General features: G+C 48.5%; 3 protein-coding genes across 3 annotated transcripts; 1 reads left to right on the plus strand and 2 right to left on the minus strand.

The window, feature by feature from the left end:
- Window positions 1–2,672: 2,672 nt before the first annotated feature.
- N7498_005977 (uncharacterized protein) lies at window positions 2,673–4,928 on the minus strand (the record flags this gene model as incomplete). Its single annotated transcript, XM_058453039.1, has 11 exons — window positions 2,673–2,772; window positions 2,830–2,919; window positions 2,980–3,191; window positions 3,240–3,451; window positions 3,517–3,694; window positions 3,764–3,913; window positions 3,987–4,080; window positions 4,145–4,305; window positions 4,369–4,440; window positions 4,526–4,665; window positions 4,730–4,928. 11 exons carry the CDS (start codon window positions 4,926–4,928, stop codon window positions 2,673–2,675), a joined length of 1,608 nt encoding a protein of 535 aa, XP_058309577.1.
- Window positions 4,929–8,676: 3,748 nt separating this feature from the next.
- On the plus strand, window positions 8,677–10,470 carry N7498_005978 (glycosyl hydrolase family 79 C-terminal domain-containing protein; the record flags this gene model as incomplete). The annotated part of the gene is made up of 7 exons (XM_058453040.1): window positions 8,677–8,807; window positions 8,856–8,975; window positions 9,034–9,281; window positions 9,336–9,698; window positions 9,749–9,840; window positions 9,902–9,935; window positions 9,998–10,470. 7 exons carry the CDS (start codon window positions 8,677–8,679, stop codon window positions 10,468–10,470), a joined length of 1,461 nt encoding a protein of 486 aa, XP_058309578.1.
- Window positions 10,471–12,323: 1,853 nt separating this feature from the next.
- On the minus strand, window positions 12,324–14,681 carry N7498_005979 (Zn(II)2Cys6 transcription factor domain-containing protein; the record flags this gene model as incomplete). Its single annotated transcript, XM_058453041.1, has 1 exon — window positions 12,324–14,681. The coding sequence occupies one exon, from the start codon at window positions 14,679–14,681 to the stop codon at window positions 12,324–12,326; it is 2,358 nt and encodes a 785-aa protein (XP_058309579.1).
- Window positions 14,682–15,098: the final 417 nt, after the last annotated feature.

The following is a 15,098-nucleotide window of genomic DNA, read 5'->3' on the forward strand; positions in this document are numbered from 1 at the left end:
CTCACCCGCGGGTGACCCGCAGGGTCCGCACGTGACTAATTTTAGCAGAAAAGTCACGTTTCAGGCAAGAAAATCATATTTTAGGTGTCAAATCGCTTAATAACTGCGCGAATACTAGCCTGATTAGGATACTAGTAGTATTAATCTAACCGCCTAGACTCCCTCTATTAAACTAGCCTGCCTAGGCCTAGTTATCTAGTAAAAAGTTTTAAACTCCCTATCCTTACTAATTCTACTAACGTAATTCCCGGCCGACCTGGCCACCCGCCCGTCCCGGCCACCCACCCCCATTAGAAGATTTTAAATCGGCATATCTCAACCAAAACGGATTAATTGATATAAAACTAGTGATTATTACAACGATTGATCTTATGCCCAATCACCCCGCACCCGCTACACCTTGGCGGAGCCCTTTTGGCTGGCTAATCTGGCTGATTAGGCAGATCGCCCTGCGCATGCGATGCTAACCTAATACCTTCAACTGGTTGGTTTAGCTGCTGAGCTAGCTATAGGCCCTCTTCGACCCATAGGCCATCTTCACAGGGTATCTGCCTAGTTGACCGATTGCGTTTTTGTCGTTTCTTCTCGTTCGCTACGCGTAGATTCGCATTTTCTTGCGCTAGTAGCGCAGTGTTGTGTAGCGATATGTAGTGGCCTTTGATAATCTAATCTAGTATAGTTTTTGATGGGCTCGGAGGGCTAGTTGACCGTTGCTTTAGTAGATCCTTAAGCATCGAAGCTTGCTTTTGGAGCTAAATAATAGTTTTTGGCGTTTTTAGGGTGAATTAGCTCGATCTACTGCTTAGTCAACTACCTAGTGGTGTAGGCGTTCGGAGTGAGATATTAAGCTTTGAAAGCACCCTTTCTAGATCGATTGGCACTAGACTAGTAGCCACGAAGCTATTTCGAATAGTATTTAGTTAAAAGGCTTCTAGCCACGCGCGTTGGTAATCGTCCAAGAAATCAAACTTATCGATATAGTTATAGCCTACACGCGCAAGATCGCTTACGAAACGACCGTACGCGCGTTTAAGTATAGCAAAACACCCAACATCAAGCGGTTGTAGAAGATGCGAAGAATGCGCAGGCATACAAAGCGATATAATATCGTTTTCTGCGTAGATTCGGTCGAATTGGGGTGTAAGATAGCTTCCGTGGCCATCAAGAATCAATAGACGATATTTGCCTCGCGTACGGGTAGTAGTCGCTAGAATAAAGAGTTTTTGTAGCCACCGTAGGCCAATCTTATCGGTAGTCCAGCCGTTATTTGAGACCTCGATTCGCCAGTCTCTTGGTAGGTTATCAAACCAACCCGCAATAGCAACTTGGCCCTTAAAGATCACGCATGGCGGTAGCGAATAACCATCCGCGTAAATTGCTTCGATAGCAGTAACCCATTCGCGATTTCCTAGCTGCAGAATAGATCGCCGACCGTAGTATTCTGCCCGCGTAACCACCTTCTGCGCTGAAATAAGACCTATTGCAAATCCTGTCTCATCAAAGTTGTAGATATCCTCCGATTGTATACCGTTCTCATCGATAACGCGTTGTATAGTCGCAAACCACTGTCGTAGCGATTTCAGGTCTTCGTTTAGGGCGCGCTAGTAGTCATATCTTCTTGAGAAGCGTGTGCGAAGCTCATCGCGCCGTTGAATAAAGGTTGATGGCCAATTTTTGCCTACACTAGGCGGAGGGGTCTCGCCGCGCGCAGTAAGTAGGATATTAGCCATATCTCGCACAGTAGATGGCCTAGGCGCTGCTCCACGCGTATCCATAGAGATAATCCACCTAGTAAGCGAATCCTCTTCGTATTGGGTCAATTTATGACCAGATGGGCGTTTCTCAGCGCGTGAGGTTTGGCCGTGGGCGCGCGTTTATAGTGTTGAACGCGGTATTGCGTATAGCTTCGCTACTGCGCGGAGAGATTTGATGCGGCCATTTTTAATATCATTAAGGGCTAATAAGATCTTGCCCTCCTGATTGGCTAATTTCTGCGAAGATTCAGAGCGTTTTGGTGGCATAATAGGTGGTTGAAGTAGGTAGGTAGGTAGGAAGACGCGGTTTTGGATGGGGTGGCCAGGACGGCCGGGTGGCCAGGTCGGCCGGGAATTACGTTAGTATGAGGCCTACTTACGTAATATAGATTACCTAGCCCAGTAGCTAGAGGGCTATAGTATCTAGTATTTCTTCCCTAGTTCTAATATCCTAGCTCGTTAGCGAGATATAGCACGATTACTATTAGCCCTTATACTAGCCTATAGGGTTTAGGAGGCTTATAAGCTAGCCTAAGAGCTAAGCCTATCACCTAGGCTACGAAACCCTAGCTAGAATAGGTATAGGCTACCCGCGCGAAAAGATCTTGGCATCCCCCATCAAAAATAATTCACGAAAACCAGAACCCCTTGGCCCCCACCATTCTAGGTCGAAACTCAAAAATATAAATAAGCCAAAAGATAGGAAAGGCTATAATATTAAAAGATTTAAAAGATCTGACCGAAAAATACCAAGAATCGAGCTACTTAGGAGGGGGGGGGGGTTGGACCCACTTTAGGCCAACACCCCCCCCCCTTGCCAAGACCAAATTTTGCGGAACACCCCCTCCCCCCCCTGTTGGGCCCGACTATCTTTAGAGCATCCTCACGAGCCCTTCATGGTTGTGAGAGGACCCCTTGTCAAGCTATTTGCGCTTTTTCATTATGTAGCTCATTCGCATGCATCTCCACCTCGGTCACGTGATTCTTGAACTTCCGGAGATTGACCCTCTTTTCGAACCTGTCATGAACCAGTCAGCCCTTCCTCCGCTGGAACTCTTTGGAAAAGGAAGCATACATTTCGTCCACTTCAGCCGGTGTGCGACACGCCACCTCCGGCAAGATGAACCAGGATATAATGACGGATATTGTACCAGTCACGGCGAAGCTGTAGATACGAGACAAGTCAGCTGTCACCACTCTCACCACAAGTCTTAGGCACACGCACAAGAACCCAGTCTTGACACCCCATTTAGTAACGGGTCCGTCAATCATATCGGGGACGGTGAAGCTGAACATGATGGCAATCAAATTGGAGAACGCAAGGGCCCACCCTGCCGTCTTTGCACGTAAGCGCTGGGTCGGAATCTCAGCCGCATAGGCGTATCCGATAGCCGAGGCACCAGTCGTGGAGAAGGTAGCCAAACACGCAAAGAAGATCTGCCAAAATTCAGTATCAAGGAAACCTTGGACTGCGGAGGGTCTTACCAGAAGTGCGCTTGTGGACGGCTTGGTATAATTGAAGCATCCGATGATACCCAGACACAGCACAGACACTGTCGTCACTGCATATGGGTAAACCGTCAACGGCCGACGACCGAACCTGTCGGTAGTCGTCGCGGAGATCATCATCGAGACTAACTGCACGCAGGAAAGGATGACCGTCACCAGGAACGGATTCTTGTTGCCTGCGTATTGGACTATCAAAAATGAAAAAGGGCTGTCAGTGCAAGAATATAGTAGGTATTCAGAAAGTCAATCATACAGAAATAAGTGGCGTAGCTATTGAATACAGCTAAGCCCACAAATTGCTGGGTAACCTTCGGCCAGCTGGCGATGATGAATCGGATAAAGTTGCGACCACGGAAGACGGCCCACTGGCCTTCTTCTGAATTGCGCTCTGCAACAACCTTCTCTGCGGCCACGGTTGCATTCATGACTTCCTGGAGTAGCCCGTTCAAGTCAGCGTTGTCCTGAGAGGGTGTTTCGCGAGATTATTGGGCAAGACGGACAATCTGTTCTTGGACATCGTAGCCGGCGATGCGGCCATTATATCTTTGCAAGATCTTGCCTGCTCCGTCCAGCTTTCCCTTGGTTACAAGCCACCAGGGCGACTCCGGGATCAAAAAGAAGATGATGATTGTCGCGCCGAGCATCGCCCACTAAGCAGAGAGGGAGTTAGAGATCAAAACAAAATGGAGTAGAAATTTAAGGTTCGGATATTCCACAACATACCTGCGAATAGATCGGAGTTCGGAAATTGTACGGCTCTAACTCATTCATTTGGTTGAGAGCGACAGAGGCAAAGATTTGACCGATCACAAACCAGCTAGAGACGCCAGGGAGTCAATCATCATTCTATGCTCCAGAGGACCGCTTGAGTTGCAGCTTACAAACTGTATGCGTTGATATAGAAACCTCGCAACTGGGTTGGGGCAATCTCGGAGAGGTAGAGGGGCAGGGTACACTGCAGCATGCCGACACCTATGCCCGAGAAGAGCTTGGCCACAAGCCAATGCTGCCATTCAGACGCAAAGGATTCAATTAACACGCTCTGGCTCCCGCGTCAGATTTGTCAGACACGGACGTAGCCAGTCCAAAAAGAGTGACTGCTTACCACGACGAGAGTCAACCAGATAATGTAAAGAGCTATCTTCCGGCCCAGTTTATCGGTGGCATATTGAAGCAGCTGTCGTGTACTTGATTTAGCAAGAGATAATGTACTCCCAACAGTCTGCAAGGGATCTGTGGTCGAGGGAGTAAATGGAACATACCACTTGGCCGACAAATTGGCCGGCGGATTGAATGCCACCCCACGCCGAGACATACTGGCCCGGCATGATTGTCGAGCCCTTTGGAGCCATCTGTCTGATGAACCCCTTGTTGGCGACAATGCCGCCGTTCAGGTTGATTTCTAGACGGGGTTAGTGTCAGTCTGCCGAGTAGAGTGGGAATCGACCACAGATGGGAGGACTCACGGTATCCATCCAGCGAGGCGCTAAAGGCAGCCGCCATGGCAACCAGTGACACGAGCTTGAACCGCCGCGCGCACTGCCAGACGGACAGACCATCCGTCCGAGAGCGCATCACGGGCCCGTCGGTCTTGGTGGAGGTCGTGGGCTGCTGCTTCGGGGCGGCATGTTCGATCATTTCGCTACCGGTCTTGGTGGGATCCATCGTTTGAACGGGTGCTTGAGTAATGAGCTGCTGGGGCAGGGGCAGAGGGTCGGCCGCCGGCCGGGTTTATAGCTAGTTCTCCTGCTGGCATCTCCATCGCAATCGGCGCACCACTGCGGAGTAAACATAGAGCGAGACACCACGAGGTACGCTTAATTGCTCGGATCCCCCCCCGAATTAAATTTTATTACCCCACCTTGCCTCCCCCGCCGGGGCCACTTCAACCCGGATTCGACACCGCCACGAAATTTGTATTGTCACGCGAAACATCACCGAAACCACTGAGAATCAATATAGATTTTCACTCACTTTGACACAGGCCTCTTCTTATAATTGGATCCAGGATAGACGCGCTGCTCTTCGCGTTGAGTTTTGAGTATTGACGTCCTCATCTTCCTACTCTTTCCTGTACTGCCTCACGCTTCTTGATTGGGTGAATGCTGACTTCTCTCATTATGTCTGCTCTAGAAATCGAGGATTCAAGTGTCTTCGCGCTTCTCGTGTATGATCCGATCTCACTAATAAGCTGCTAACTCATCTCACAAACCCTTATAACGTCGGCGCGCCATCTGACTCTTTTGACGACGCCAAACATGCCTTGCTTCAGTGGACAGTGGCTCTCTCGCTTTCATGCAAGACACGCAAGAATAATGACAAACGAGGACCGTTGTTTACTGTCGGGATAAGGAGTGTCCTTTCCAACTTCGATTCACAGCCAGATTGTCCGGATCTGTCGAGAAAACGGTGAATAGACCTCATCGATGCCATCCCGACGTTCATCATGGCTGGCAGATGGTAAATTCTGTGAAGTTCATATTGCCTCGTCATCAAGAAGTCTTCAACCTAGATTACATGTTGACGCCGAAGGAAATCGAGCTCGTGAGAAAGCCGCTGGCAATGATATTCCATACTTTCAACAGTGGCCAAGTATCAAAGAGGCAGCGCATGCAGCCTCGGAGATGATTTACAGTCCTTTAAAAAGACCTCTGGTTATTTTCAACAAATGAGCGATGCAGATCCTGATCTCCATTATTGTCTTGAAGCTAAAAAAGGAATTTTTCGTCGTCTATTTGTTGTACCAGGTCCTGTCGTTATGGCCTTTTCATTATGCGGCCCTTTGATTGCTCTAGATAGCACTTTCTGGAAGAGCAGGTGGGACATTACTCTCCTTCTCGCCACCACCTTGGATGCTAATGATGAAATGTTTCTACTGGCATATGGAATTGTCCCAACAGAATCTGACGAGAATTGGGGCTTGTTCTTGAAGCGATTCGTGGGCGTGTATCCGTCCTCCAATGAACCAAATGTCACGGTTATTAGTGATCGGGCTGAAGGACTTGGGTCTTCTCTTCCTCATTATACGCCAAAGGTATGGCTCTGCCATTGTGCACAGCATATCTGCGACAATATAATGATGAAGTTCCACCCTGGCGGGTTAGAACGTGATGCATTTTGGCTGGCAGCGAAGGCACCGACAGAGGCAGTTTTTGAGACTAGTATGAAGGCAATCGACAATTCGAGTCTTCCTAAATATGAATATCTCCGTGATATCCCGCCGTCTACCTGATCTCGTGATTCCATTAACAATTCACGGTTTTATCGGATAATTCCAAATATACCGGAAGCAATGAACGGAGTCTGGAAGGGCAACGTTCGAGAAGTACCTCTCTTTGAAGCTATAAAAATTATCAGTAATTGGTTGATGAACAAGCCTGCGCAGCGTCGGTAGTTGCAATTTAAGTCATTCGACTTCACCGACTGGGCGTATAAAATGATTCAACAAGAGAATGAGCTCTCAAGGCGTTAAACTCTCTTCCAGAGATGCTATGGTGGTCGTACAAATATAGTAGATTTTAGCCGCTGTATATGTATGTGTCGAGAATTCCAAGACATTCGGATCCCATGCCGTCATGCTATTGCTGCGGTCTAGAAATTGAAGAATCAAATTGCTGAGTATGTGCATAAGATTTATCTAATTTCTACTCACATGGAGATCTACAAGACATCTTATAACCCAGTCAACAACAATAATATACCTGGAAACTCCCGGTGAGGTCCTTGCGCCTTCAGGACAGCGCGTGGCCGTCCAGAGAAGGGACGCCGCAAGCATGGAAAACACACATATACACGACCTGGAATATGCGGAGTGTGTCATCAGGAGGGCCATGATGGCCATTCTAGAGACTATCCTGCGTACGGAGTCCAATTATACGTTGTTCCTAGATGATTTGACAATTTGGCATTACTCTCCTTCTGGCACGCATATTTCCGGCTTCCGTATGACGCGTCCAGCGCGCCTTCGTCTGATGCCTGTGGTGAATATATTGATTCCTGGGACACTCCAAATCTGATACCACCGTACCCGACGCCCTCAAGTTCAAAGTCGGGTTTGTCGGCCGATGATATTGCATAGCAACAGCGGCTACGCGAATTGGAAGCGGATAATCGAAATTTTAAAGCGTGGGAAGAAGTGCTAGACGACTACTATACATGGCATACGGATCACCATCATGGTCTTCCTCCAATTCACGAAAACCCTGGTAATACGTCTGGTATAGCTGGTCTTCTCGTCGAGGCACGATACTGAGGAAATATTGATGCTCTCCCTTCGACACCCCGTCGTCGAGCCAAGTTCATTGATATCTGCAGGGCCCATAGAATACGTGAGGGAAGCTCCTTCTTCCCCAAATGGCATCAATCGAATGACTGAAAATGTTTCTATTACTCCCCAAGGCCCCGTCGACTATGTCGTCCGGGCCTGCGTCAACTACGTCGTTTAGTAGGCGAATCGTCCGTCAATTACGTCATCGTCAATGCATCGGAGGGGCCCGGCTCAAATCCTTCCTTCATCTCATCATTTTTGCACGAAATATGTCTTGTATATGCTCGTCCGATTGGCTTATAAAGTGGTGATATTAGATCATTGGCTCCATATATCAAAAAGAAGGTGCATCCGCTTCATCCGAGGGCATCATAATGTCAGAATTTGTTCTCACGGGAACCCGAGGCCTACGAATCACTAAGACTTCACTTAATCATATACCAACGAAGGACGCGCATTGGGGTGACTTGAAGCACTAGACCGCGATAACACGCTTTATAATGGACGACGAGACGTTCTTATAAAGCTGGCGACGGTTGAGAAGCCCTTCTACGAAGCCTTACTCGGGGTTCCTATTACTAGGAGATATCGCGAATAACCTCAAAATTCAATGGTGTTGAATGCCCATTTTGTCATTATTTACTTTTACCATACGAAACGGGTGCCGTATCGAAATTTTAGGCTAAAGTGGCGCCAGGGGAGAGGAATTAGGCGCCACGGGAAATACTACCCCGACCTGCCGACTCCTGACCAAGACGGCAACTAAAGGGGCTTTCTGATTAGCCCTGATTTCTAGCGCCGGCTATCCATCTCCTCCAGTGGAAGCCCCCGCACTGCCTTTGTTTCCCGGGGTCGCCGATCTATACTTCGACTGAGATATTCACACGCCGTGGGGTTCTAGGTAAATATCGTCTCGGTTAGAAAAGCAGAATAGACCAATTGCTCTTCCGATGGATAGTCTCGAGCATAGTCTCGAGCATTGCGGCCTCGGGTGAACTAAGCCCGCCATTAATCGACGCCGGCATCAAGACCTTGCAGACAGCGCCGGCAGAGATGAAGACAGCAGCCATATGACACGCAGGAGTATTTAAGCCGCCTGGGAATGCCTCACCCTCACACCAACAAAACCACCAACAAACCAACTCCATGGCTTTCCTGCTTTTCTCTGCGTGCCTACTGGGCCATTTGACCTCAGCTTCGAGCTTGAGCTACCACGTCCCTGAACGACCGCCGACCAATTCCAGCGGGCCCTTGGCTGCAGCCCCCGTGGGTGTCTCGTAAGTTATGCGCGGCGTAGGGCCGGGTACATGGGCTAATAGTTGCAGGATGGAATTCTTCACGTTCCCAGCGTACATGACCGACGTCGCCGCTACCAAGACTTGTCTAGCCAATCTGCAGGAGTTGACGGGAATTTGGCCACCTCTCCGGATTGGAGGCACAACCCAGTGGGCAAATTTTCCTTCTTCTAACCCTCCGGCATGGCCAAACACTCACGACGAGTAGGGACCGTGCCACATATAATGCCTCGTCCAACCAGGCCGTGACCTATTCGGTCTCTAATCCGAGCGATGCGCCCATGACGCTTACCTTCGGACCGCCCTTCATCTCCATGGCCGCCGACTACCACGGAGAAACGATCGTAGGCCTCAATCGCCGCCTGGATAACCTGTCCAACACCATCGCGGCTGCGACACTGGCCTACGATGAGATGAAAAATCTATATGCCATTGAGCTAGGCAATGAGCCAAATTGTACGGTTTACCCCCTGTGTTTCAGACAGGCTCTGGTTAACCATCTATTTTCAGTCTACACAAGCAGCGATCCGATTGCTGATGGCAAGGCTTGGTCTCCCGCAGCAGACTACGCGTCCCAAATCTCCTGGCAGGATGCTGTGTGCGGGAATTTGTCCACGTCCGATCTGATCTCCGCGGGTGTTTACTTTGGCACCGAGCCGATGAATATCGCCGGACTGACAGCTGAGGAGGGTGCGGCAAATGCCTACGTGAAAGACTACTGCTCTCACAACTATCCGCAGTCTGCCAGCACGGCGGATCTTGCCAAACTGATGGGCCACAGCGACATAGCATCACAAATTAAGCCCTTTGCGTCTGAGTATGCGGCAGCGGCAGCCGAGAACAAGCCTTATATCTTCGGCGAGACCAATTCTGGTATGTGGATGCCCTGTTGCCACTACGTGTCTCTGACCGATCAATTCCAGCAACTGGAGGCGGTGGTGGTATCAGCCCTACCTTTGGGGCTGCTCTGTGGATCTTGGACTATGTGATGCAGTCCGTGATCATGGGCGTTAAGGTACCGAAACCCTGTCACAAACCGAGACGAAGAATCCTCCAACTAATTATTTCCTACCCAGCAACTTTATTTCCACCAAGGCACGATTGGAAACTGTAAGTGACTATCCAGCAACTTCTAGGCAGGACTCAGCTTACATTTTGTGATAACATTTAAGGCCAATACTGCTGGTGGGGCCGTTACGATATGGGTGCCCCTTACTATGGTGCGTACTTGGCGACAATGGCGCTGGCAGGTGCAGAGCAAATTGCCCCGCTGGACAGCCAGGATACCGCGTATGCTGCCTATGCCATCTATCAACACGGTATTCCGGTCAAAGTCCTTCTCTACAACTCCGACTACTACACTAGCGGCCTCCGGCCCTCGCAGACATTCACCTTGTCCGGCATCCAAACCCATGCCGTCAGCGCCAAACGACTGACAGCCCCCTATGCCACCTCTCGAGTCGACCTTGGCGAGAATCCGACTGTTGCCGGCCTAACATTTGAGAATGGGACCTGTGCCATTCAGGGCTCGGAAACGGTGGAAGTAACCACCGTCTCTAACGGGCAAGCGTCCTTCACGGTGGGTGCTTCAGAAGCCCTTTTGATCTATCTCCAGGAAGCGGACAACTGCTTTCGGAGAGTCTGATAGATAGCACTACTCTATACATAACTTGTCAGCATCGCAGCAGCACATAGGTATTTCTCTCGTTTGGTACAATCTAGCTATGTACATCTTGAGTTCGTTGTGATGCCATGCGAAGAACAATCGAACCCTGTAGACGAGTGAGTATTAGACATTGACATGACTATACGAAGAATCAAGTTGATTTCCAATCAACTTGGAGTTCGCATTGTATATAGCCAGAAACCCTTTTGCAGCCGTTTGGTAACCAGCCTCTACTTCAACTCTTTTACGACGGACATCGGTCCAAAGCCTTAACTAGCTTGGCCATGGGCGGGGTGATAGTCAGCTTTTTCTGTACGAGCATTGGTTGCTTGGCCAGCTGGAACCGCCTGTACTGGTCTACAGCGCGCACGGGCGGACTTCCATTTTCACAGGCAATGTCGAAGCTCTCATCTCGCGAACAGCTTCCCGTCAATGCCCTAGTGGCGAAACTTCTTTTGGTGATCGCGTTAGGGGCCATTCAGATTGGTTCGCTGACATCTCTTAATGCCTTGGCAAGTGGAGGCGTCATTTGTATGACGATAAGTTACTGCTTGAGCCTGGGTTTAGCGCTTTGGCGCGGCCGGGACTTCTTACCAAGAGAACGTTGGCTTGACCTGGGTCGTCTGGGAACTCCCGTTCAAATTATTTCTATACTATGGTGCATCTTCATAAGCATTTTCCTTTGCTTCCCTTTATACTTGCCCATCGAGATTGAGGATATGAATTGGGCCTCTGTTGTGTTTGTCAGAATTATGGGATGTTCTATTCTCTATTGGTCTATATTTCGATCGACTATCAAAGGTTCCTAGTGCAATAAGACCTGTTTGTCCTTTCATAGAAAGCTTGGCTACAGCTTTTGCATCTAGAGAAATTGCATCCCAGGTATATTCATGATCCGTATTCGGAGCCATTTCATTCTACCTGCCGTCGTAATAAAGGCCGCCCCTTTACAATGAAGTGTGTAAATCTAGATACGGAAAGTACGGGAAGCATGGGAGAAGACCTGGCCCCGCAGAAATAAGTCGTCGATGTAAACCCCGAATAGGAAATCAGCAGTTGAATCGGTGGAGAAGTCCTCAATTGAAAGGTCTCAACGAGTTGCGTAGGTCTCACTGGACTTATTGCGGGTCAGACTTCCAGTACCATTTCCCACTATACTATTATCTTTCCATGTTCGGGCATCGGGCTGAAACGCATGAGAGACGCAGGGATACACATATTCCAACACGTCAAATACAGAACGGCCAATCAGCTTCAAGGAATCCTGATTCGGAAGCCTACTTCAAAAATATTTCCCGAGGTGAATACCCTGCATAGTGTCTTCTTTTGTTGTGACCAGATCATTATCGTTAGTGATGTGAGATGAGTGTGGTGCAGGTTAGAAACAACGCCGCACCATCGGAAATAATTATCAAACTGACTATACGAAGAATCAAGTTGATTGGAAATCAACTTGGAGTTCGCATTGTATATATAGCCCCCAGTTTATCCTTAGAAAATGTAACAATTCCTCTAAAGTGCAACAATTAAGGATCTGAATTTGACGAATCGTATTAACGAGGCTCGAACTCAGTGTACATCGAACGATCAATATTCTTATGCTAAACTGAACAGGCTCTAGATATCACGAATCGACACCAGGCAGCCTTTCCCTCGCGCACAATAGAACAACATTGAACGACGTCTCAGCTCACGATATTATATCTGATGCACCCGGAAATGTGACAAAGCTCTCCCGTAGTCCTCGTAACGCTTCTATGCAGGTTTCCAGTTTTTTCGTCATCTCAGAAACCCCTTTCATGTCCATTTCGATGGTTCGCATATGCATCTGTTCAGTAAAAGCCTTGGCACATAACGTATATGCTTGGATGATCATGCAAGGATACTTTTGAAATGAGCCAGTAGGAGAACGTTGCGCCGATCAATTTACTCACAGGATGTGCTCCAATATTTTGAACGCCTACTGTCAAGGCACTATCTCTTTGAAAGCCAGGACTTGAAACTCCTTGATATATTGAAGCCATGGTCGATAATTGGGTTGCACTCATGAGCTGTTGCTCCTGTCGAGCTAGTCTGTCCCATTGAAGAATGTCGCACAGCCATTCTCTTTCAGGTGTCGGCCGCAGCTGAGCGAGGCTCATCTCAAGCTGCTTTGTTGTTTCATGGAATAAAAGAACTGCTAGGTCGCCGTCATTTAAGCAGAAAGCAACTTTGCGTCGAATATCCCATGGCAACTGTCCGATAGATACTGTGGTTATATCATCAAAAGTACCAAAAGTTGATCTCCACATCTTGACAAGCTTCAAAGTCGTTTTATAGGTCCAGTGGATTTGTTCATAGTCGAAATTTCCCGTTCGGACAGACTTCTCGGCTAGCGTCAAGGAAGCCAATGACTTCCAAAGATAAATACCAAGCAATCCCGACTGTCCCAGAGCACATTCCAAATTAATATCAAAAGATCTATAGCCTCGGACTTTCATCAAAGTCGACTCCTCCAATTTGGGTTGTGATAAATTCGAGTTGTCAATTGATTGGCTTTCATTTTCTGTGGACGATGAAGCATCCTTCTCTGATAACTGTGAAGGAAAGCCAGCTATCTGAGGAATGTCAGAATTGCGATCAAGCTGGGCTAGATTCATCGGAGAAATATTTCCGTTCGACGAGGCAATAACCACAGCTTTCGTCATTTCTGCTAACCATGATATCGCACCAATCAATTCAAGCACATTCGCGGCTACATCGGATGACAATCCTCGAACATGTTCTTGGGCTCGAGCGCAAAGTGTCTGAAGACGACGAATTCCTTCGCATATAACAAATGGAGTGTCCTCTTCTGATAAATCGCGATCTCCAAGGTCACTCTTTGGGCAAAGGACCAGACCGAAAAGCATAAGCGACAAAGAGTGCCTAAAAGACCCAGAAGCGGCGATGTTGCTGAACACCGCGTTTTGCGCCTTGCGTCTCGTGGCGAGTGCAAGATCGCGGCTTTGTGATTTTCTTGGGCTTTGGCCCCTGTCGACAACATATTGTGAAGCTGTTGCCATTGCAACCCATTTATAGGCTTCATTAATCGAGCCATCACGCGATGTTGACGGGCGAGAGTGCTTCATGCACTTTTCTTGGAACAAGGAATCGAGAAGACTGACTGTGAGGAAGATACGTGGTGCCATAGCTGTCGCAGACCACGAACTTGATGTTGATTCCCAGCAGGTCTTGACCCACTTGTTCGCTTTCTCGAAGTGGGGGTTCAGATGCACACTATGGCTCAGCGGTGCTAAAGCGGCAAGTCCCAGAGAGTAGCCGGACGGCATACAGTCCAAAAGGCATGTCGATAGGAGCGTATCACAGACATCAACGTAGATTTTGAACTGCTGTAGGCAGGTTTCACGCGCAGTTACTTGTTGGGCTATATCGAGTTCTAGTGTCGATAAGCTTGCAGATTGGGGTCGTATAACACCAATTCTCTGCATTTCGTTTGAGGCGACGCCTGGGTCTGTCGAATTAATCGAGTCACTACCGTCTGGGAGGTCGGATGCACTTCTTGTTCGCTTCTTGCTCCGCAGCTTGGACTTTTTGCTAGCGAGCCATGTGACTGTACACTCTAGCCCGCGGACATGACAGGTTGTGCAAGATATTGAAGGTATTAGGCTGTTGATTCCGCTGCTGAATGGTAGGTCGCATGCTCTTTTAGATGACCTGCACTGGTCGCACGAATGGTTTTGCCTCCGATGGCTCTTCATTTTAGATTTGGTTTTAGATCGAGGGAGAGGCGCCGTAGGTTCTTGAACACTACTGGTAGGCGTAGGGCTTGGTGAATCAATCCGAGCGGTGTCGGGACTGACCTGAAACTGGTTGCTGATATTTTGGAAGAGGAGGCCTTCGATCTTTTCTTCACTGGCATCAGGTGCAGGGTGTGAGGGAGGCTGATGTAGGATGTGATTCAAGATCGTGCTCCAATCCGAATTCGTGTCGCATCCTTCAAGCTGCATTCCAGTCTGATTGTCCAGGGGTGCGATATATCTCGCAAAATGGTCTTTGTCGTTCCATCCCATGCTGGAGAAGTTGTTGTTCTCCAGAATACTGAGCATCTGAGGTATCTCGTTCGGGAATTGTGTTGGCATTGTCCCTGACAACATATACTCATCCTCTCCGGGGTCGGTGATCAGATTATCAATAGAAAGGAAGTCCATTTTCGTGCTTGATTCCGTTACGCAGAAGCATTCGTGAAAGAACGCTCAAGTGGGGATAAAATGGGGGTGGAATCTTTTCCCCAGCTCTGCGCTCCGCGACCAGACAAACGTGGAGAAACATCACGTGGATGCGTTTTCTGATTATACTTTCCAAGAGCTCACTGGAAAGATTAGTGTACATTTTAGCTTTTCGGGGGCAAACGAAACGATAAGAAGAGGGGAACGTGGGTAACTCGCCATGACCATTACACTTCGGATCCGCGGGCCCGCGGAGTCTCGGGCCCCGAGATTTATGCCCTGCGTATTGCTAGGAACGTATACGTGTGTGCATTTGAATTTCAAAACACCAGACAAATGATGACTCTAAAAAAAATTGACTCTTTGTTCACTGAAGAAAAGCGAAGCTATGAGCGGACG

Source organism: Penicillium cinerascens, assembly GCF_028974065.1.
Source record: "Penicillium cinerascens strain IBT 15544 chromosome Unknown contig_5_segment0_segment0, whole genome shotgun sequence".
Classification (NCBI taxonomy): domain Eukaryota; kingdom Fungi; phylum Ascomycota; class Eurotiomycetes; order Eurotiales; family Aspergillaceae; genus Penicillium; species Penicillium cinerascens.